Source organism: Lissotriton helveticus, chromosome 1_1, assembly GCF_964261635.1.
Source record: "Lissotriton helveticus chromosome 1_1, aLisHel1.1, whole genome shotgun sequence".
NCBI lineage: Eukaryota > Metazoa > Chordata > Amphibia > Caudata > Salamandridae > Lissotriton > Lissotriton helveticus.
In genome coordinates, this window is record NC_136057.1 from 153,381,824 (window position 1) to 153,403,905 (window position 22,082).

Here is a 22,082-nt window from a genome sequence, read left to right on the forward strand (position 1 = left end):
AAGGAGGGCCCTTACTCTGCGCCATCCGGTGATGTCATAAGTATGCGTGCGCGGGGTGGCTACCAGCCTAAGGAAAGCGTGACTACTCCAACCCGCGGCCCTTTGAAGCACCAGTTACCTTGCCCCTGAAGTTCAAGGAGGGGCCAATGGCCCCTCCCCCTGGGCGGGAACCTCCATGGGATGATGCCCGCCCCCTCAGACCTTAAAATTAGCTGCTCACCGGTCATGACCTTACCGCCACAGGCCAGCATTGTTAACCGACGATCTGGCCTCCCCCTGTCTTGACCCACCCTAGACAAGTGCTCACCTAGCAAAACCCTCCAACCAGGCCCAGACATTATTAGACCACAGTACGTTCCCTGCTTCAGTCAAGTGTACCCCATCACCCAGGTAGAATTGTGCGCCCCAGATACACCCATGTGGAATCGTCTGCAACCGGGGGGCTCGGAATAATTTGTCCAACTGTGTGTTGATCCTCTTTATCGAGTGATTCAACGCCCTGACCGAGTCCCCCCTCGCCACTGCCACCGAGGGATAAGTTGAGACCATACTACTGTGCAACCCGGGCAAGTCCTGGACACCCACCCTGCAGTGGAGATGATCTCATCAATGAGGATGCGCCTCCCCAGTTTGGCCAAGTCATTCTCCCCTAGGTGAAGTATCACCACTGACGGGGGGTCGGGCTGCTGAGCTAAGAGTCCCTGAAAGAAGTTCCTGAACTGACCAAGGCACAGACCCCCTCTCCCGAAGAATGAGATGTCTAACCCCTTCAGTGCCGCCCTTCTCTTACGGTCTCCTGAAAGAAAAACATTTTGCACCCGCCTTACATAAGAGTGGCCCACAATCCAGATCTTCATTGTCCCGCGTCCAGCCTGCTGCTTGTGCTGTGACGTTGTAGCTCCTTGACTTCTGGCGGTGAGTTCCTCCCCTGCGTCACAGGTTTGAGAAACTGTAAGAACCAGAAAACATACCCTGCGTGAGAATCATCCTGTCATAACATGTCAATCCGTACATTTCGTTTATAACAATCAGATGACCATCTCCCAATCTTCTTCACGCTCTCAGCCGAGAGACCCCCTAAGGCTGCTTCAGTTGCTGCCCCTATCCTAAAGGAGTGCGTGCCAAATTCCTTGGGATCCAACCCTGCCTGTCTAACCGTCAGTTCCAGGACCCGCCTAAACTGGTATCTAGTCAATGGCGTCCCATCGGCATGACACAACAGTGCCCCCCCCCGCCGTGCCCTCCCGTTGCCTGCGGAAAACCTCCACATGAGAAACCGGGCAACAGGGGTTGATCCCGGCCCGGTGGAGCACTATGGTGTTAGCCCGAGTTTCCTGATCAATTTTTGACCTCTGAATTGTCACCCACATGGTATCTCCCTCGATCCTAACACTAGTCAGTTGTAGACCGCCCAACTTATCCCCTTTTGACCCTGCCACCAATTCGCCAATTCTTAGAGCCCCATAGAAAGCAAGGGAAAAAGCTGCTTTGAACAGATGTATCTCCCATTCTGAACTACACACCCCATGCAATGCCAGTAATAAGGCTGCCAGCCGCGCCAAACCTATGGGCTTTCTCGTATCCGCAGAGTGGCCCTGCAACCGGCGCCATCCCCTCATGGCCTTGCGTACCATAAAATTATTGGTGGGGTCTCGCATGCCCTTAGCCTGCGCAAAGAAGGAGACTGCCGCCCTATGTCTGCTTGCGGCTGCCACTGATCTCCCTTCCCTGTGCATCCATTCCAAATAGTCTGCGAAGCTGTCTTCATGTGCCCACCTAACCTCCCAATCTCGCCCTAAGAAAGCGCGGTAAGACAAAAACGCCCCTTCGTAAGCTGTCTTGGTCCTGGGGGCTAGGCTAGCAACCACGAGGTCCTGTAATCTGGGGCACCAATCTGCCAGAGTACTGCCGGGAATTGTGCTGGCGAGGGGTCTGCTGCAGGAAGATGTTCCCTGAAAACCTGCATTTTAAAGCGAGAAAGGGAGTCAGCTGCATTGTTGAGGACGCCTGGGACATGTTTGGCCCTGAAGAGTACATTCCATTTTAGGCACTGAAGTACAATCTCTTTAATCAGGCGCAAGATGAACGGACAGCGTGCCCCCTGTTGGTTTATGCATTCGACCACTGTCATGTTATCTGACCAGAACACCACTGATTGGTTACATAGATGTTCTGTATTTACAACAAGAGGTGGTGATGGACAGAGTCTCTGAATTAAGCAGAATACTCTCACCCAGTCAAGAGATCAGGGCTAGATCCAACACCGTTTTTTAGCTCATTGCACCATCCCAGTTTCAGAACCTGGCTGTATGCAAATTAGTCTGTCCCTGGCCCAGTGCATCATGGGAACGGGGCAGACCAGACTACAAAAGCCAATTCTTACACTGGGAAGGAAACAAGCTTCCGGGGACCGGTTTCTGGCATTTCAGCCGTCTTCGGCCCGGCTTGCTTGAATCCTGATGGTGCAATGAGCAAGGGACTCACATCTGAGTATACCCTTCCACGCTTAGGGTGGACAAAAATATTTACAACAAGAGGTGGTGATGGACAGAGTCTCTGAATTAAGCAGAATACTCTCACCCAGTCAAGAGATCAGGGCTAGATCCAACACCGTTTTTTAGCTCATTGCACCATCCCAGTTTCAGAACCTGGCTGTATGCAAATTAGTCTGTCCCTGGCCCAGTGCATCATGGGAACAGGGCAGACCAGACTACAAAAGCCAATTCTTACACTGGGAAGGAAACAAGCTTCCGGGGACCGGTTTCTGGCATTTCAGCCGTCTTCGGCCCGGCTTGCTTGAATCCTGATGGTGCAATGAGCAAGGGACTCACATCTGAGTATACCCTTCCACGCTTAGGGTGGACAAAAATATTTACAACAAGAGGTGGTGATGGACAGAGTCTCTGAATTAAGCAGAATACTCTCACCCAGTCAAGAGATCAGGGCTAGATCCAACACCGTTTTTTAGCTCATTGCACCATCCCAGTTTCAGAACCTGGCTGTATACAAATTAGTCTGTCCCTGGCCCAGTGCATCATGGGAACAGGGCAGACCAGACTACAAAAGCCAATTCTTACACTGGGAAGGAAACAAGCTTCCGGGGACCGGTTTCTGGCATTTCAGCCGTCTTCGGCCCGGCTTGCTTGAATCCTGATGGTGCAATGAGCAAGGGACTCACATCTGAGTATACCCTTCCACGCTTAGGGTGGACAAAAATATTTACAACAAGAGGTGGTGATGGACAGAGTCTCTGAATTAAGCAGAATACTCTCACCCAGTCAAGAGATCAGGGCTAGATCCAACACCGTTTTTTAGCTCATTGCACCATCCCAGTTTCAGAACCTGGCTGTATGCAAATTAGTCTGTCCCTGGCCCAGTGCATCATGGGAACAGGGCAGACCAGACTACAAAAGCCAATTCTTACACTGGGAAGGAAACAAGCTTCCGGGGACCGGTTTCTGGCATTTCAGCCGTCTTCGGCCCGGCTTGCTTGAATCCTGATGGTGCAATGAGCAAGGGACTCACATCTGAGTATACCCTTCCACGCTTAGGGTGGACAAAAATATTTACAACAAGAGGTGGTGATGGACAGAGTCTTTGAATTAAGCAGGATTCAAGCAAGCCGGGCCGAAGACGGCTGTAATGCCAGAAACCGGTCCCCGGAAGCTTGTTTCCTTCCCAGTGTAAGAATTGGCTTTTGTAGTTTGGTTTGCCCTGTTCCCATCATGCACTGGGACAGGAACAGACTAATTTGCATACAGCCAGGTTCTGAAACTGGGATGGTGCAATGAGCTAAAAAACGGTGTTGGATCTAGCCCTGATCTTTTGACTGGGTGAGAGTATTCTGCTTAATTCAGAGACTCTGTCCCTCACCACCCCTTGTTGTAAATATTTTTGTCCACCCTAAGCGTGGAAGGGTATACTCAGACATGAGTCCCTTGCTCATTGCACCATCAGGATTCAAGCAAGCCGGGCCGAAGACGGCTGTAATGCCAGAAACCGGTCCCCGGAAGCTTGTTTCCTTTCCAGTGTAAGAATTGGCTTTTGTAGTTTGGTTTGCCCTGTTCCCATCATGCACTGGGACAGGAACAGACTAATTTGCATACAGCCAGGTTCTGAAACTGGGATGGTGCAATGAGCTAAAAAACGGTGTTGGATCTAGCCCTGATCTTTTGACTGGGTGAGAGTATTCTGCTTAATTCAGAGACTCTGTCCCTCACCACCCCTTGTTGTAAATATTTTTGTCCACCCTAAGCGTGGAAGGGTATACTCAGACATGAGTCCCTTGCTCATTGCACCATCAGGATTCAAGCAAGCCGGGCCGAAGACGGCTGTAATGCCAGAAACCGGTCCCCGGAAGCTTGTTTCCTCCCAGTGTAAGAATTGGCTTTTGTAGTTTGGTTTGCCCTGTTCCCATCATGCACTGGGACAGGAACAGACTAATTTGCATACAGCCAGGTTCTGAAACTGGGATGGTGCAATGAGCTAAAAAACGGTGTTGGATCTAGCCCTGATCTTTTGACTGGGTGAGAGTATTCTGCTTAATTCAGAGACTCTGTCCCTCACCACCCCTTGTTGTAAATACATAGATGTTCTGGCCAGACCTTCAATGCCACCCATACTGGAAAAAGTTCCAGGAAGCCAATGTTGGCGGTCAAGCCCCATCTTTTCCATTCATCCGGCCACCGTTGGGCTACCCATTTGGTCCCTAGAATGGCGCCAAAGCCCACACTACCAGCAGCGTCCGTCCATAAACCCAATTCTGCTGATGTAGCGGGAGGACCTGACCACACCACCCTGCCATTAAAGTCCTCCAGAAATGCCATCCATATATGCATATCCTGGCGAACCTCAGCTGACAGCCTAGTGCGGTGGTGTTTCTCCCGTAGTCCCTTCATAGCCTGGGCAATAGAGCGCGAGAATGGGCGCGCCATTGGGATGACCCGCAGTGGAAAATTCAATTGCCCCACCACTTCCTGCAGCTGCTGCAAGGAAACCTTGCTTTTACATAGGCATTGACGCAGAGCCGCCCTGAACCTAGACACTTTGTCCTTGGGCAACCTGAAGCATCCCTGTACTGAGTCAATTTCAATGCCCAGGAATTCCAAGCAAGTAGCCGGGCCAACCGTCTTCCCAGGCGCCAGCGGAACCCCAAAAGCCCGCATGAGCACGCAAAATTCCTGCAGTGCCCAAGCACACTCCTGAGTGCCTGCCGCGCCTAGGAACAGGAAATCATCTAGGTAATGCATAACCTGTTGGTGGCCCGTCGCCTGTCTCATGACCCATTCTAGAAATGAGCTAAATGTCTCAAAATAGGCACATGATATGGAACAGCCCATGGGCATACATTTGTCCATGTAAAAATTGCCCTCAAAAGTGAACCCTAAAAGGTGGTGGTCCCTAGGGTGCACTGGGAGGAGACGGAAAGCCGATTCTATGTCAGATTTAGCCATCAATGCCCCTGGTCCCAGGGCACGCAATAAGGCCACCGCCTGATCAAAGGAGGCATATTTTACACTACAAATCCCTTCGTCAATCGCATCGTTCAAGGATGCCCCTCTCGGCGCAGATAGGTTGTTGATCAATCTAAATTCACCTTTCTCTTTTTTGGGTACTACTCCAAGCGGTGAACACACAAAATTAGGGACAGGCACCTCATGGAAAGGGCCAGCTATCCTGCCTAAGGACAGTTCCTTGGTAATCTTAGCGGACACCACTGTTGGATTTTGTTTCACTGACAATTGGTTCCTGCAATTACCGCTACCTGTGTAACCCACTGCCGGGATCCTAAAACCTTGTGAAAACCCCTCCTGAAGTAGGGTGGCCTCTGCGTGGTCCGGGTATCTATTTAACCATGGGATCAATGCTAACACATCTATTGGTGTGGGGGGGCCAGTCTCGTCTAAGTTACTCTGGCTTCCCCCTTCCCCTATGACCATGGTTGCCTTGCTTGGACCTGCAGGTCGTCTCGGGGTGGGACGGGTGTCCACAGATTGAACACGCATGCCTAAATCTACAGGTGCCCTGGGGTCTTGTGCATGTGCGCCTATTAAAATCCCAGCATACCCCTCTCCTTTCTAACCCCCCCCCCCTATTCTTCCCCGGGACCTCAGCCCCTTGGGTTGACCGAAAGGGCTGTTGAGGCCTGGTGGAAAACACCCTGACTGCACTGGTAGCCTGAGATGGGGCTGTGTCACCTGAGAACTGTTTATGCCAAGACATGGAGTCCACCTTGTCCCACGCCAGTGATGCATCAAACTCCTTGGCCTTCCTGAAATTAACATCATACTCCTTCCACGCATCCCCAGTGTATTGATCGCTCCACCCCACAATCCTGCTCAGGTAGCAAGCCATTGCAGCCTGCACATTTGGGGGGCGTTCTGCCGTGATAGCCGAAAGGACAGAAAAAGCCCTGATCCAATTCTTCAAATTCTCCTCTACTCTAAACCTGGAGCATTGCGCCCTCCATTCACTAGGATGCATCCACTCCTTCAATACCATGGCCTGTTCCATTTCCCTATTGTCTAGCAACAAAGAGAAAATGTATACATATTTTCCCGCCCAAATCATCTCCTTCACTTCTTTGGACACATGTTGCCCCAAGTTTTCACTTCTCGTTGGCACTAGGCCGTCCCCTAAGAGAGGCAGGGACACTTCCTTACCATTCACAGGCACTTGGGCCGGTAAAACACTATCACCATTCGCCTGGGCGGGACTGGAACCTGTAAGGGAAGAAGATGATGGACCCGCACTACTGTCAGCCGCCGTTGCAGCCTTAATCTTCTCTACCAACTTTTCAGCTTCTGCCACATGATCAGATGAGTCAAAGCACACACCCCCCTTTCGCAACCACGGCAGCAAGTCCGCTATCCGGGATACCAATTCCGAAGGAACTGAGTCTGGGTTACCTGCTGGGCCTGCAGGGACCACTGGGGGCATGACCGGCGGCACAGGAGGAATGGGCAAGGGTGCGGCCGGTGGCGGCAGGCCCATGACTGGGATTGGTACCACGGGTGAAGGGGCAGACCCCACAGGTGGGGCAGCCGGCGGGATGGCTGGAGCCGGTGCCGCGGGATCTGGGACCACAGGCATAGGTGTAGGAGGGGCCGGGACCGAAGGTACAGGTGTGATAAGTACCGGAACTACCGGCTCGGGGGCGGGGGCCGCGTACCTGGGCTTCTTGGCCTTAGACCTCTTAGGCGGGGTAGCAAAATCCCCCCTTGGCAAAGTGGGCGCCTTCTGGCGAACAGGCCTACCCGATGGGCCAGGGGACTCATCAAACCTCTCATTAATCTGAGCCTCCAATTCATCAACCTTCCCCAACCGTTTGTTAATCTCACCCATTTCCCGCATCATGGCCCGCATCATAACCTCCATCTTGGACCCTCCTTTACCACCCCTCGGTCCTGGCATGCTAACACAGCTGCCTACACTCCTAGCGTCACAATTGGGTGTACTTGTGTTCTGTACCTTCACCAGCTGGAGGATGTCCAGGGGGCTTTCAGCACCATGCAACGGCAACCGCAACACCACCAGCTTATCCGGCTATGTCAGGGGTGAGTAAACCTAGCGTAGACCCACCCGGCGGCTACCAGGAGCGATGAAATGCTAGCCCCCCGTTTTCCTCTTACCGATCCAATCCTGATCTGCAACCACGTCTTACGTCCACCTCCTTGAGCTCGCCACGTGAAGTGCAGGAATATTATCTTACAGTGCCTGAAATAGAAAATGCATGAGTACCTGGGAATATGAGGCAGGAGCAGCTGATGAAAAACAAATTGCAAAGGGGCTTGAACTTACTGGAAACTTGAGACCCCCAGTTAATCACCTCCAAAGCTGCCTTTGGCTATTTACATTAAACAGAGTTGAAGCCTCAATCAACACAACCCCTGTTCTCTGATTAAGAAATCAAAATTGCACCCTATCCTCTTAAGGGTCTCCCGTCCAGGTCCTGCCCTGGTCGACCCTGCTTCGCCTCCCTTCCCACCTTGTGCAATCCTAACTAAATTTCTTGCCTGATTGCCTCTGCAGGCTGTGGCGCTGGACCCGCACGAACAAAGGGGCCAATAAACGGAAGCAAAATGCCTGCAACCACCGTGTGAGGTACTCCCAACCAACACGACAAAATAACCCTCCCGCTCTGACCCTCGGTGGCGGGAAATGCTCCCTGTGCACTCCCAAACCGATCGGCTGACGCACAGTCACTCGCCGTGGAGCCCGCCCCGAGAAATACCTCGATTTCAGCACGCTCCAACCCGCGACCGCCATGAAAGACCTGTGACCGGCTCCCCCGCAGCTCCGCACTCCGGCGCCACAAAACTCCTCCGGTGACGATGGTCAGGCAGCACTGGAAAACAGCTTCCGCGGTTCTTGAAGCCTGGAAGACAAAAAACGATAAAATCAAGAAGCCCCCGAGTGCGGGGCACGACAGGCTATGGGGGAGCGTCCAGGGAACAAGAGGGTCTCCTGGGCGCTCCCTGCCTCTTTATTCCCGAGGGGTCCGAGGGGGTGGCGGCTACGCCCCCCCACCCGGCCCCTCCTGCGGCCCGCCCCCCTGACCCGGAAGTCCTGTGGTGACATCCGGGTCAGGGAGGGCGCCACCCAATCAGTGGTGAGGCGCGCCCGGGAGGGCACGCCCCACCACCGAGAGGCCTGGAGAGGGAGGCGGTCGCCGCGCCGCCATGCGGGCGGGGCTTTTCATTCTGGGGGGATTTAGGGTAAGAGGATTTGGAAGGATTCCTGGATGGAGGGGGGGGTGCAGGCAGACTGCATGCTGAAGCTCCCGCTAAAAATGGAGGTACTGGACAGCTCTGGATGCACCCAAATGACTCCTCTCTCCCTTTCCCTCTCAGCTGCTCCTGTTCCCTGGGGGTCCTCTGGCCGTCCCCTAATGGCACACACTTTTTTGCTTGAGTTTCACCTTCCAGTGGTATTTGCGGGGGTCCTGTCATTTGTTATCCATCCCTTGCACTTCCTACCTTCTTGGACATGCTCCCTTTTAGTTGTTCTCTCTTGAGCTCTAACCCTTCTTCTTTCTTCCAGTTGTTCTCTCCTGGGCTCTAACCCTCCTTCTTTCTTCCAGTTGTTCTCTCATGGGCTCTAACCCTCCTTCTTTCTTCCAGTTGTTCTCTCCTGGGCTCTAACCCGCCTTCTTTCTTCCAGTTGTTCTCTCATGGGCTCTAACCCTCCTTCTTTCTTCCAGTTGTTCTCTTCTGGGCTCTAACCCTCCTTCTTTCTTCCAGTTGTTCTCTCCTGGGCTCTAACCCTCCTTCTTTCTTCCAGTTGTTCTCTCCTGGGCTCTAACCCTTCTTCTTTCTTCCAGTTGTTCTCTCCTGGGCTCTAACCCTCCTTCTTTCCTCCAGTTGTTCTCTCCCAGGCTCTAACCCTCCTTCTTTCTTCTAGTTGTTCTCTCCCGGGCTCTAACCCTCCTTCTTTCTTCCAGTTGTTCTCTTCTGGGCTCTAACCCTCCTTCTTTCTTCCAGTTGTTCTCTCCTGGGCTCTAACCCTCCTTCTTTCTTCCAGTTGTTCTCTCCTGGGCTCTAACCCTCCTTCTTTCTTCCAGTTGTTCTCTTCTGGGCTCTAACCCTCCTTCTTTCTTCCAGTTGTTCTCTCCTGGGCTCAAACCCTTCTTCTTTCTTCCAGTTTTTCTCCCCTGGGCTTTAACCCTCCTTCTATCTTCCAGTTGTTCTCTCCTGGGCTATAACTCTCCTTCTTTCTTCCAGTTGTTCTCTCCTGGGCTCTAACCCTTCTTCCTTTCTTCCAGTTGTTCTCTCCTGGGCTCTAACCCTCCTTCTTTCTTCCAGTTGTTCTCTCCTGGGCTCTAACCCTTCTTCTTTCTTCCAGTTGTTCTCTCTTCAGATCTAACCCTCCTTCTTTCTTCCAGTTGTTCTCTCCTGGGCTCTAACCCTTCTTCTTTCTTCCAGTTGTTCTCTCTTGAGCTCTAACCCTCCTTCTTTCTTCCAGTTGTTCTCTCTTGGGCTCTAACCCTTCTTCTTTCTTCCAGTTGTTCTCTCCTGGGCTCTAACCCTCCTTCTTTCTTCCAGTTGTTCTCTCCCGGGCTCTAACCCTCCTTCTTTCTTCCAGTTGTTCTCTCCCGGGCTCTAACCCTCCTTCTTTCTTCTAGTTGTTCTCTTCTGGGCTCTAACCCTCCTTCTTTCTTCTAGTTGTTCTCTTCTGGGCTCTAAGCTTTTTTCTTTCTTCCAGTTTTTCTCCCCTGGGCTCTAACCCTTCTTGTTTCTTCCAGTTGTTCTCTCTTGAGCTCTAACCCTCCTTCTTTCTTCCATTTTTTCTCTCCTGGGCTCTAACCCTCCTTCTTTCTTCCAGTGGTTCTCCCCTGGGCTCTAACCCTTCTTCCTTTCTTCCAGTTGTTCACTCCTGGGCTCTAACCCTCCTTCTTTCTTCCAGTTTTTCTCTCCTGGGCTCTAACCCTCCTTCTTTCTTCCAGTTGTTCTCTCCTGGGCTCTAACCCTCCTTCTTTCTTCCAGTTGTTCTCTCCTGGGCTCTAACCCTCCTTCTTTCTTCCAGTTGTTCTCTCCTGGGCTCTAACCCTTCTTCTTTCTTCCAGTTGTTCTCTTCTGGGCTCTAACCCTCCTTCTTTCTTCCAGTTGTTCTCTCCTGAGCTCTAACCCTCCTTCTCTCTTCCATTTTTCTCTCCTGGGCTCTAACCCTCCTTCTTTCTTCCAGTGGTTCTCTCCTGGGCTCTAACCCTTCTTCCTTTCTTCAAGTTGTTCTCTCCTGGGTTCTAACCCTCCTTCTTTCTTCCAGTTGTTCTCTCCTGGGCTCTAACCCTCCTTCTTTCTTCCAGTTGTTCTCTCCTGGGCTCTAACCCTTCTTCTTTCTTCCAGTTTTTCTCCCCTGGGCTCTAACCCTCCTTCTTTCTTCCAGTTGTTCTCTCCTGGGCTATAACTCTCCTTCTTTCTTCCAGTTGTTCTCTCCTGGGCTCTAACCCTTCTTCCTTTCTTCCAGTTGTTCTCTCCTGGGCTCTAACCCTCCTTCTTTCTTCCAGTTGTTCTCTCCTGGGCTCCAACCCTTCTTCTTTCTTCCAGTTGTTCTCTCTTCAGCTCTAACCCTCCGTTTTTCTTCCAGTTGTTCTCTCCTGGGCTCTAACCCTTCTTCTTTCTTCCAGTTGTTCTCTCTTGAGCTCTAACCCTCCTTCTTTCTTCCAGTTGTTCTCTCTTGGGCTCTAACCCTTCTTCTTTCTTCCAGTTGTTCTCTCCTGGGCTCTAACCCTCCTTATTTCTTCCAGTTGTTCTCTCCCGGGCTCTAACCCTCCTTCTTTCTTCCAGTTGTTCTCTCCCGGGCTCTAACCCTCCTTCTTTCTTCTAGTTGTTCTCTTCTGGGCTCTAACCCTCCTTCTTTCTTCTAGTTGTTCTCTTCTGGGCTCTAAGCTTCCTTCTTTCTTCCAGTTTTTCTCCCCTGGGCTCTACCCCTCCTTCTTTCTTCCAGTTGTTCTCTCCTGGGCTCTAACCCTCCTTCTTTCTTCCAGTTGTTCTCTCCTCGGCTCTAACCCTCCTTCTTTCTTCCAGTTGTTCTCTTCTGGGCTCTAACCCTCCTTCTTTCTTCCAGTTGTTCTCGCCTGGGCTCTAACCCTCCTTCTTTCTTCCAGTTGTTCTCTCCCGGGCTCTAACCCTTCTTCTTTCTTCCAGTTGTTCTCTTCTGGGCTCTAACCCTCCTTCTTTCTTCCAGTTGTTCTCTCCTGGGCTCTAACCCTTCTTGTTTCTTCCAGTTGTTCTCTCTTGAGCTCTAACCCTCCTTCTTTCTTCCATTTTTTCTCTCCTGGGCTCTAACCCTCCTTCTTTCTTCCAGTGGTTCTCCCCTGGGCTCTAACCCTTCTTCCTTTCTTCCAGTTGTTCTCTCCTGGGCTCTAACCCTCCTTCTTTCTTCCAGTTGTTCTCTCCTGGGCTCTAACCCTCTTTCTTTCTTCCAGTTGTTCTCTCCTGGGCTCTAACCCTCCTTCTTTCTTCCAGTTGTTCTCTCCTGGGCTCTAACCCTCCTTCTTTCTTCCAGTTGTTCTCTCCTGAGCTCTAACCCTTCTTCTTTCTTCCAGTTGTTCTCTTCTGGGCTCTAACCCTCCTTCTTTCTTGCAGTTGTTCTCTCCTGAGCTCTAACCCTCCTTCTTTCTTCCATTTTTCTCTTCTGGGCTCTAACCCTCCTTCTTTCTTCCAGTGGTTCTCTCCTGGGCTCTAACCCTTCTTCCTTTCTTCCAGTTGTTCTCTCCTGGGCTCTAACCCTCCTTCTTTCTTCCAGTTGTTCTCTTCTGGGCTCTAAGCTTCCTTCTTTCTTCCAGTTTTTCTCCCCTGGGCTCTAACCCTCCTTCTTTCTTCCAGTTGTTCTCTCCTGGGCTCTAACCCTCCTTCTTTCTTCCAGTTGTTCTCTCCTGGGCTCTAACCCTCTTTCTTTCTTCCAGTTGTTCTCTTCTGGGCTCTAACCCTCCTTCTTTCTTCCAGTTGTTCTCTCCCGGGCTCTAACCCTTCTTCTTTCTTCCAGTTGTTCTCTTCTGGGCTCTAACCCTCCTTCTTTCTTCCAGTTGTTCTCTCCCGGGCTCTAACCCTTCTTCTTTCTTCCAGTTGTTCTCTTCTGGGCTCTAACCCTCCTTCTTTCTTCCAGTTGTTCGCTCCTGGGCTCTAACCCTTCTTGTTTCTTCCAGTTGTTCTCTCTTGAGCTCTAACCCTCCTTCTTTCTTCCATTTTTTCTCTCCTGGGCTCTAACCCTCCTTCTTTCTTCCAGTGGTTCTCCCCTGGGCTCTAACCCTTCTTCCTTTCTTCCAGTTGTTCTCTCCTGGGCTCTAACCCTCCTTCTTTCTTCCAGTTTTTCTCTCCTGGGCTCTAACCCTCCTTCTTTCTTCCAGTTGTTCTCTCCTGGGCTCTAACCCTCCTTCTTTCTTCCAGTTGTTCTCTCCTGGGCTCTAACCCTCCTTCTTTCTTCCAGTTGTTCTCTCCTGGGCTCTAACCCTTCTTCTTTCTTCCAGTTGTTCTCTTCTGGGCTCTAACCCTCCTTCTTTCTTCCAGTTGTTCTCTCCTGAGCTCTAACCCTCCTTCTCTCTTCCATTTTTCTCTCCTGGGCTCTAACCCTCCTTCTTTCTTCCAGTGGTTCTCTCCTGGGCTCTAACCCTTCTTCCTTTCTTCCAGTTGTTCTCTCCTGGGCTCTAACCCTCCTTCTTTCTTCCAGTTGTTCTCTCCTGGGCTCTAACCCTCCTTCTTTCTTCCAGTTGTTCTCTCCTGGGCTCTAACCCTTCTTCTTTCTTCCAGTTTTTCTCCCCTGGGCTCTAACCCTCCTTCTTTCTTCCAGTTGTTCTCTCCTGGGCTATAACTCTCCTTCTTTCTTCCAGTTGTTCTCTCCTGGGCTCTAACCCTTCTTCCTTTCTTCCAGTTGTTCTCTCCTGGGCTCTAACCCTCCTTCTTTCTTCCAGTTGTTCTCTCCTGGGCTCCAACCCTTCTTCTTTCTTCCAGTTGTTCTCTCTTCAGCTCTAACCCTCCGTCTTTCTTCCAGTTGTTCTCTCCTGGGCTCTAACCCTTCTTCTTTCTTCCAGTTGTTCTCTCTTGAGCTCTAACCCTCCTTCTTTCTTCCAGTTGTTCTCTCTTGGGCTCTAACCCTTCTTCTTTCTTCCAGTTGTTCTCTCCTGGGCTCTAACCCTCCTTATTTCTTCCAGTTGTTCTCTCCCGGGCTCTAACCCTCCTTCTTTCTTCCAGTTGTTCTCTCCCGGGCTCTAACCCTCCTTCTTTCTTCTAGTTGTTCTCTTCTGGGCTCTAACCCTCCTTCTTTCTTCTAGTTGTTCTCTTCTGGGCTCTAAGCTTCCTTCTTTCTTCCAGTTTTTCTCCCCTGGGCTCTAACCCTCCTTCTTTCTTCCAGTTGTTCTCTCCTGGGCTCTAACCCTCCTTCTTTCTTCCAGTTGTTCTCTCCTCGGCTCTAACCCTCCTTCTTTCTTCCAGTTGTTCTCTTCTGGGCTCTAACCCTCCTTCTTTCTTCCAGTTGTTCTCGCCTGGGCTCTAACCCTCCTTCTTTCTTCCAGTTGTTCTCTCCCGGGCTCTAACCCTTCTTCTTTCTTCCAGTTGTTCTCTTCTGGGCTCTAACCCTCCTTCTTTCTTCCAGTTGTTCTCTCCTGGGCTCTAACCCTTCTTGTTTCTTCCAGTTGTTCTCTCTTGAGCTCTAACCCTCCTTCTTTCTTCCATTTTTTCTCTCCTGGGCTCTAACCCTCCTTCTTTCTTCCAGTGGTTCTCCCCTGGGCTCTAACCCTTCTTCCTTTCTTCCAGTTGTTCTCTCCTGGGCTCTAACCCTCCTTCTTTCTTCCAGTTGTTCTCTCCTGGGCTCTAACCCTCTTTCGTTCTTCCAGTTGTTCTCTCCTGGGCTCTAACCCTCCTTCTTTCTTCCAGTTGTTCTCTCCTGGGCTCTAACCCTCCTTCTTTCTTCCAGTTGTTCTCTCCTGGGCTCTAACCCTTCTTCTTTCTTCCAGTTGTTCTCTTCTGGGCTCTAACCCTCCTTCTTTCTTCCAGTTGTTCTCTCCTGAGCTCTAACCCTCCTTCTTTCTTCCATTTTTCTCTTCTGGGCTCTAACCCTCCTTCTTTCTTCCAGTGGTTCTCTCCTGGGCTCTAACCCTTCTTCCTTTCTTCCAGTTGTTCTCTCCTGGGCTCTAACCCTCCTTCTTTCTTCCAGTTGTTCTCTCCTGGGCTCTAACCCTCCTTCTTTCTTCCAGTTGTTCTCTCCTGGGCTCTAACCCTCCTTCTTTCTTCCAGTTGTTCTCTTCTGGGCTCTAACCCTTCTTCTTTCTTCCAGTTGTTCTCTCCTGGGTTCTAACCCTTCTTCTTTCTTCCAGTTGTTCTCTCCTGGGCTCTAACCCTCCTTCTTTCTTCCAGTTGTTCTCTCCTGAGCTCTAACCCTCCTTCTTTCTTCCATTTTTCTCTCCTGGGCTCTAACCCTCCTTCTTTCTTCCAGTGGTTCTCTCCTGGGCTCTAACCCTTCTTCCTTTCTTCCAGTTGTTCTCTCCTGGGCTCTAACCCTCCTTCTTTCTTCCAGTTGTTCTCTCCTAGGCTCTAACCCTCCTTCTTTCTTCCAGTTTTTCTCTCCTGGGCTCTAACCCTCCTTCTTTCTTCCAGTTGTTCTCTCCTGGGCTCTAACCCTCCTTCTTTCTTCCAGTTGTTCTCTCCTGGGCTCTAACCCTTCTTCTTTCTTCCAGTTTTTCTCCCCTGGGCTCTAACCCTCCTTCTTTCTTCCAGTTGTTCTCTCCTGGGCTATAACTCTCCTTCTTTCTTCCAGTTGTTCTCTCCTGGGCTCTAACCCTTCTTCCTTTCTTCCAGTTGTTCTCTCCTGGGCTCTAACCCTCCTTCTTTCTTCCAGTTGTTCTCTCCTGGGCTCCAACCCTTCTTCTTTCTTCCAGTTGTTCTCTCTTCAGCTCTAACCCTCCGTCTTTCTTCCAGTTGTTCTCTCCTGGGCTCTAACCCTTCTTCTTTCTTCCAGTTCTCTCTTGAGCTCTAACCCTCCTTCTTTCTTCCAGTTGTTCTCTCTTGGGCTCTAACCCTTCTCCTTTCTTCCAGTTGTTCTCTCCTGGGCTCTAACCCTCCTTCTTTCTTCCAGTTGTTCTCTTCTCGGCTCTAACCCTCCTTCTTTCTTCCAGTTGTTCTCTTCTGGGCTCTAACCCTCCTTCTTTCTTCCAGTTGTTCTCGCCTGGGCTCTAACCCTCCTTCTTTCTTCCAGTTGTTCTCTCCCGGGCTCTAACCCTTCTTCTTTCTTCCAGTTGTTCTCTTCTGGGCTCTAACCCTCCTTCTTTCTTCCAGTTGTTCTCTCCTGGGCTCTAACCCTTCTTGTTTCTTCCAGTTGTTCTCTCTTGAGCTCTAACCCTCCTTCTTTCTTCCATTTTTTCTCTCCTGGGCTCTAACCCTCCTTCTTTCTTCCAGTTGTTCGCTCCTGGGCTCTAACCCTTCTTGTTTCTTCCAGTTGTTCTCTCTTGAGCTCTAACCCTCCTTCTTTCTTCCATTTTTTCTCTCCTGGGCTCTAACCCTCCTTCTTTCTTCCAGTGGTTCTCCCCTGGGCTCTAACCCTTCTTCCTTTCTTCCAGTTGTTCTCTCCTGGGCTCTAACCCTCCTTCTTTCTTCCAGTTTTTCTCTCCTGGGCTCTAACCCTCCTTCTTTCTTCCAGTTGTTCTCTCCTGGGCTCTAACCCTCCTTCTTTCTTCCAGTTGTTCTCTCCTGGGCTCTAACCCTCCTTCTTTCTTCCAGTTGTTCTCTCCTGGGCTCTAACCCTTCTTCTTTCTTCCAGTTGTTCTCTTCTGGGCTCTAACCCTCCTTCTTTCTTTCAGTTGTTCTCTCCTGAGCTCTAACCCTCCTTCTCTCTTCCATTTTTCTCTCCTGGGCTCTAACCCTCCTTCTTTCTTCCAGTGGTTCTCTCCTGGGCTCTAACCCTTCTTCCTTTCTTCCAGTTGTTCTCTCCTGGGCTCTAACCCTCCTTCTTTCTTCCAGTTGTTCTCTCCTGGGCTCTAACCCTCCTTCTTTCTTCCAGTTGTTCTCTCCTGGGCTCTAACCCTTCTTCTTTCTTCCAGTTTTTCTCCCCTGGGCTCTAACCCTCCTTCTTTCTTCCAGTTGTTCTCTCCTGGGCTATAACTCTCCTTCTTTCTTCCAGTTGTTCTCTCCTGGGCTCTAACCCTTCTTCCTTTCTTCCAGTTGTTCTCTCCTGGGCTCTAACCCTCCTTCTTTCTTCCAGTTGTTCTCTCCTGGGCTCCAACCCTTCTTCTTTCTTCCAGTTGTTCTCTCTTCAGCTCTAACCCTCCGTCTTTCTTCCAGTTGTTCTCTCCTGGGCTCTAACCCTTCTTCTTTCTTCCAGTTGTTCTCTCTTGAGCTCTAACCCTCCTTCTTTCTTCCAGTTGTTCTCTCTTGGGCTCTAACCCTTCTTCTTTCTTCCAGTTGTTCTCTCCTGGGCTCTAACCCTCCTTATTTCTTCCAGTTGTTCTCTCCCGGGCTCTAACCCTCCTTCTTTCTTCCAGTTGTTCTCTCCCGGGCTCTAACCCTCCTTCTTTCTTCTAGTTGTTCTCTTCTGGGCTCTAACCCTCCTTCTTTCTTCTAGTTGTTCTCTTCTGGGCTCTAAGCTTCCTTCTTTCTTCCAGTTTTTCTCCCCTGGGCTCTAACCCTCCTTCTTTCTTCCAGTTGTTCTCTCCTGGGCTCTAACCCTCCTTCTTTCTTCCAGTTGTTCTCTCCTCGGCTCTAACCCTCCTTCTTTCTTCCAGTTGTTCTCTTCTGGGCTCTAACCCTCCTTCTTTCTTCCAGTTGTTCTCGCCTGGGCTCTAACCCTCCTTCTTTCTTCCAGTTGTTCTCTCCCGGGCTCTAACCCTTCTTCTTTCTTCCAGTTGTTCTCTTCTGGGCTCTAACCCTTCTTCTTTCTTCCAGTTGTTCTCTCCTGGGCTCTAACCCTCCTTCTTTCTTCCAGTTGTTCTCTCCTGAGCTCTAACCCTCCTTCTTTCTTCCATTTTTCTCTCCTGGGCTCTAACCCTCCTTCTTTCTTCCAGTGGTTCTCTCTTGAGCTCTAACCCTCCTTCTTTCTTCCATTTTTTCTCTCCTGGGCTCTAACCCTCCTTCTTTCTTCCAGTGGTTCTCCCCTGGGCTCTAACCCTTCTTCCTTTCTTCCAGTTGTTCTCTCCTGGGCTCTAACCCTCCTTCTTTCTTCCAGTTGTTCTCTCCTGGGCTCTAACCCTCTTTCGTTCTTCCAGTTGTTCTCTCCTGGGCTCTGACCCTCCTTCTTTCTTCCAGTTGTTCTCTCCTGGGCTCTAACCCTCCTTCTTTCTTCCAGTTGTTCTCTCCTGGGCTCTAACCCTTCTTCTTTCTTCCAGTTGTTCTCTTCTGGGCTCTAACCCTCCTTCTTTCTTCCAGTTGTTCTCTCCTGAGCTCTAACCCTCCTTCTTTCTTCCATTTTTCTCTTCTGGACTCTAACCCTCCTTCTTTCTTCCAGTGGTTCTCTCCTGGGCTCTAACCCTTCTTCCTTTCTTCCAGTTGTTCTCTCCTGGGCTCTAACCCTCCTTCTTTCTTCCAGTTGTTCTCTCCTGGGCTCTAACCCTCCTTCTTTCTTCCAGTTGTTCTCTCCTGGGCTCTAACCCTCCTTCTTTCTTCCAGTTGTTCTCTTCTGGGCTCTAACCCTTCTTCTTTCTTCCAGTTGTTCTCTCCTGGGTTCTAACCCTTCTTCTTTCTTCCAGTTGTTCTCTCCTGGGCTCTAACCCTCCTTCTTTCTTCCAGTTGTTCTCTCCTGAGCTCTAACCCTCCTTCTTTCTTCCATTTTTCTCTCCTGGGCTCTAACCCTCCTTCTTTCTTCCAGTGGTTCTCTCCTGGGCTCTAACCCTTCTTCCTTTCTTCCAGTTGTTCTCTCCTGGGCTCTAACCCTCCTTCTTTCTTCCAGTTGTTCTCTCCTGGGCTCTAACCCTCCTTCTTTCTTCCAGTTTTTCTCTCCTGGGCTCTAAACCTCCTTTTTTCTTCCAGTTGTTCTCTCCTGGGCTCTAACCCTCCTTCTTTCTTCCAGTTGTTCTCTCCTGGGCTCTAACCCTCCTTCTTTCTTCCAGTTGTTCTCTCCTGGGCTCTAACCCTCCTTCTTTCTTTCAGTTTTTCTCTCCTTGGCTCTAACCCTTCTTCCTTTCTTCTAGTTGTTCTCTCACCTTTCTTCCTTTCTTCCAGTTGGATCCGGCACCCTCTGATCCAGAAGAACCGGAAAGTGGTAATTGCCTCCTTCGTCCTGGTGCTGCTGGGGATCGGTGAGTGTTTGAAAATAACCCTGTCCCTAACTTCCAACACTGTCCTGTCACTGCCCCACCCACAGCACTGTCCTGTAGACTGGACCCTGACCTCAACCCTGTCCCCTGCCCTGGATTCTATTACTACACTCAGTCCTGTGGTGGTCCCTATGGACCCTCTCCTTACCCCCTTCAGCCCTGTCCTGGACCCTCTCCTTACCCCCCTCAGCCCTGTCCTGGACCCTCTCCTTACCCCCTTCAGCCCTGTCCTGGACCCTCTCCTTACCCCCTTCAGCCCTGTCCTGGACCCTCTCCTTACCCCCTTCAGCCCTGTCCTGGACCCTCTCCCTACCCCCCCCCCCCAGCCCTGCCCTGGCCCTCTCCTTACCCCCTCCAGCCCTGTCCTGGACCCTCTCCTTACCCCCCCCCCAGCCCTGTCATGGACCCTCTCCTTACCCCCCCCCCCCCAGCCCTCTCCTGGACCCTCTCTTTACCCCCTTCAGCCCTGTCCTAGATCCACTCCTTACCCCTCCAGCCCTGTCCCGGACCCTCTCCTTACCCACCTCCAGCCCTGTCCTGGACCCTCTCCTTACCCACCTCCAGCCCTGTCCCGGACCCTCTCCTTACCCCTCCAGCCCTGTCCCGGACCCTCTCCTTACCCACCTCCAGCCCTGTCCCGGACCCTCTCCTTACCCACCTCCAGCCCTCTCCTGGACCCTCTCCTTACCCACCTCCAGCCCTCTCCTGGACCCTCTCCTTACCCACCTCCAGCCCTCTCCTGGACCCTCTCTTTACCCCCTTCAGCCCTGTCCTAGATCCACTCCTTACCCCTCCAGCCCTTTCCCGGACCCTCTCTTTACCCCCTCAGCCCTGTGATGGACCCTCTCCTTACCCCCTCCAGCCCTCTCCTGGATCCTCTCCTTACCCCCTCCAGCCCTCTCCTGGATCCTCTCCTTACCCCCTCCAGCCCTGTCCTTGATCCTCTCCTTACCCCCTCCAGCCCTGTCCTTGATCCTCTCCTTACCCCCTCCCGCCTTATGCTGGATGCTCTCCTTACCCCCTTCAGCCCTCTCCTGGACCCTCTCCTTACCCCCTGGAGCTCTGTCCACACTTTCAACCATGCCTTGTACCCTGCATCCCTTCCGTGCCCTTTCAACAGTACCCATGTGCCTGCACCACCCTCAGTTCCATTCTGAACCTACCTCCCTCCACCCTCAAACTTGCCCCCAACCTCAGCCATGACCCTAACCCATAACCCTTCTCCACCTTTGGTCCTTTCTTACCCTCATCCTTTTGCCAGCCCTTATTCTTGCCCACCTTCGACTGGGCCCTTTCCTCAACCCCTTTCCTGCCCTTGATCTTATCACACGTTTGACCTTTGCACCCATGCCTTCCCTTATCTCAATTCCCTGCCCTTGACCCAACTCTATCACCTTTATTGGTCATAAAACTGGCTCTATCATTGACCTCCGGTGTGAACCCTGCTCTGGACTCTACTTTTCACCCCCTTTCCTAGGCATAGCCTCCCTTCCGTCCCCCCTTCAAGCTCCTGCCGCGGAGCGGTGGTAAACGATAGACACACACAGAGAGAAGGTCCCTGTGTGTCGTGAAGCCGAGGTGGCTATGGTCAGGGCGCATGTAAAGAAGGAAGAGGGAAGAGGAGAGGGGCAGATGTTGGGACAGTGAGGGCTTCATGCAGGTGGCTGGAGGGAGGGGTAGGGAAGTCTTCGGTGTCTGCTTTGGTTCCATCTACACATTGGGACACTTGGTCGTCGCGCTCTACTAAACCAGCTGCATCCTACTGGGGTGGGTGTAAGGAGTGTTCGCCCAGTCTAAAGTCTCAGGATACCTGCACTAGAAGTGGCTTTATGGCTGATCTCATCCTATCATCTCAGTATTGTGGTATCTTCATCCTAACCCACCCTTGCCTCCTCTTGAGGTCCTAAGACACCAGACCTAGAGGGGCCTCCCCAGGCCCATCACCCCCACATCTCAGTACTCGGTAGACTCACAGTCACCTCTAAAAGATTGAGGTGACCACTGGTGCTGTCGAGGACCCGCATTCCACTGACGCAGTCCTTGGGGGCGCACTAAAGGCATTCGCTCCTCCCTGCCTTGTCTCTTGGCATTAAAGAGCATCCTATCCAAGAGCGAGGGCTCCTTTGACATTATCTAAGGCCCTCTTTGATTGGTCACAAAATATCCTTCCTCATAGGCGATGGGTCTGCCAGAGGAGAGGGCCGTGGCTCTTGGAAGTTGAAAAGGGGATGAATATGTGGATAGTTGGTAAAATCTGAAACAGTGGCTGACTGAAACACTCTAAAAAAAATGTATCTAGTTTGTGAGGACTGGTAGGGAAGAGTGGGTATATTAATTCACTAGGTGATTTCAGGTTCAGAGCATGGCCAGATGGGCTGTTCTCCCATTCTGCAACTTTCCAGGTGGACTTTCAGAGCCGGATGGGCTGCAGGAACCATCCATCACATGACCTAGTCATGAACAATGAAGTATGAGGCTTAGTTGAACATTTTTGCCAGACTTGATTTTGATTTCAAGCCTGGACCTGGTCCAGAGATGCTGATTGGAGAGTATATGTCTGCGGCCTGGGTGTGTTGCAAACCTGTTCTCACTATGAAATTAGTGGGCTGACTAGTGCCTTCAAATTTAAAGAGATGCTGGTGGCCACTACTGAAGCCAGTGACTTGATGCCTATGAATCTAAAGTCAATCAGGATTGTTGTTGCCCCTTCTGCCCCATGTCAATGCCTAGTCTTGCTGGTTCAGATGCAGACTGCCTTCTCTCCTATCTGCTGAGCATGACACTTATGGGAATTTAGAGCACAGCAAAAGTCCTGCAAGTGCTGAGACCACCCACACGCTCTGCAAGGGTAAGTCTACCTGAGACATAGGCACAAGACACACCATAGAAGCCTCAGCATTGCCACTGAGGTCTCTTCTTGGCAGAGCAACATATGTGGCCTGGAAGAGGCTGAAAATACAGATCTTCAGTGATCATCTGAGATCCATCTTTGATCTGGGAGCTTCCATGCGCACCCCAAAAGCAAAGGTATCTGGGCACACACAAGGTGAGACTGAGTGGCAGAAGGAGGATATATACAGGATAGAAGCATGCCATGATCACTAACACTGATCTGTCTCCTGGTAGACAGCAGCATTCCCTCCTTCTAGATTCATCCAAGATATCAGAGGAGGGAGACTGCAACTACTTTGTTTTTTTAAGGAAAAAGACTTATTTATTATTCATTCTCCTCATCTCTTCTCCCTTTATTTATCTTATATTCCTCTCTTCTGCTTTTCCTCTTTTTGATCATTCTTTTTAGATTTTAATCTGTCATTTAATTTTTTTCATTACCTTCTACACCTTT

The 22,082-nt window shown here is 51.0% G+C and overlaps 1 protein-coding gene across 2 annotated transcripts in view; it reads left to right on the forward strand.

Moving 5' to 3' along the window:
- The window catches only part of TMEM134 (transmembrane protein 134), an 89,578-nt gene that overhangs the window by 40,852 nt on the left and 26,644 nt on the right, over positions 1 to 22,082 (forward strand). For both annotated transcript variants that reach the window (XM_078659277.1, XM_078659285.1), the window contains exon 5: positions 18,642 to 18,718. In XM_078659277.1, coding sequence (XP_078515403.1) covers positions 18,642 to 18,718 — 77 coding nt within the window. The remainder of the gene's footprint in view (positions 1 to 18,641; positions 18,719 to 22,082) is intronic.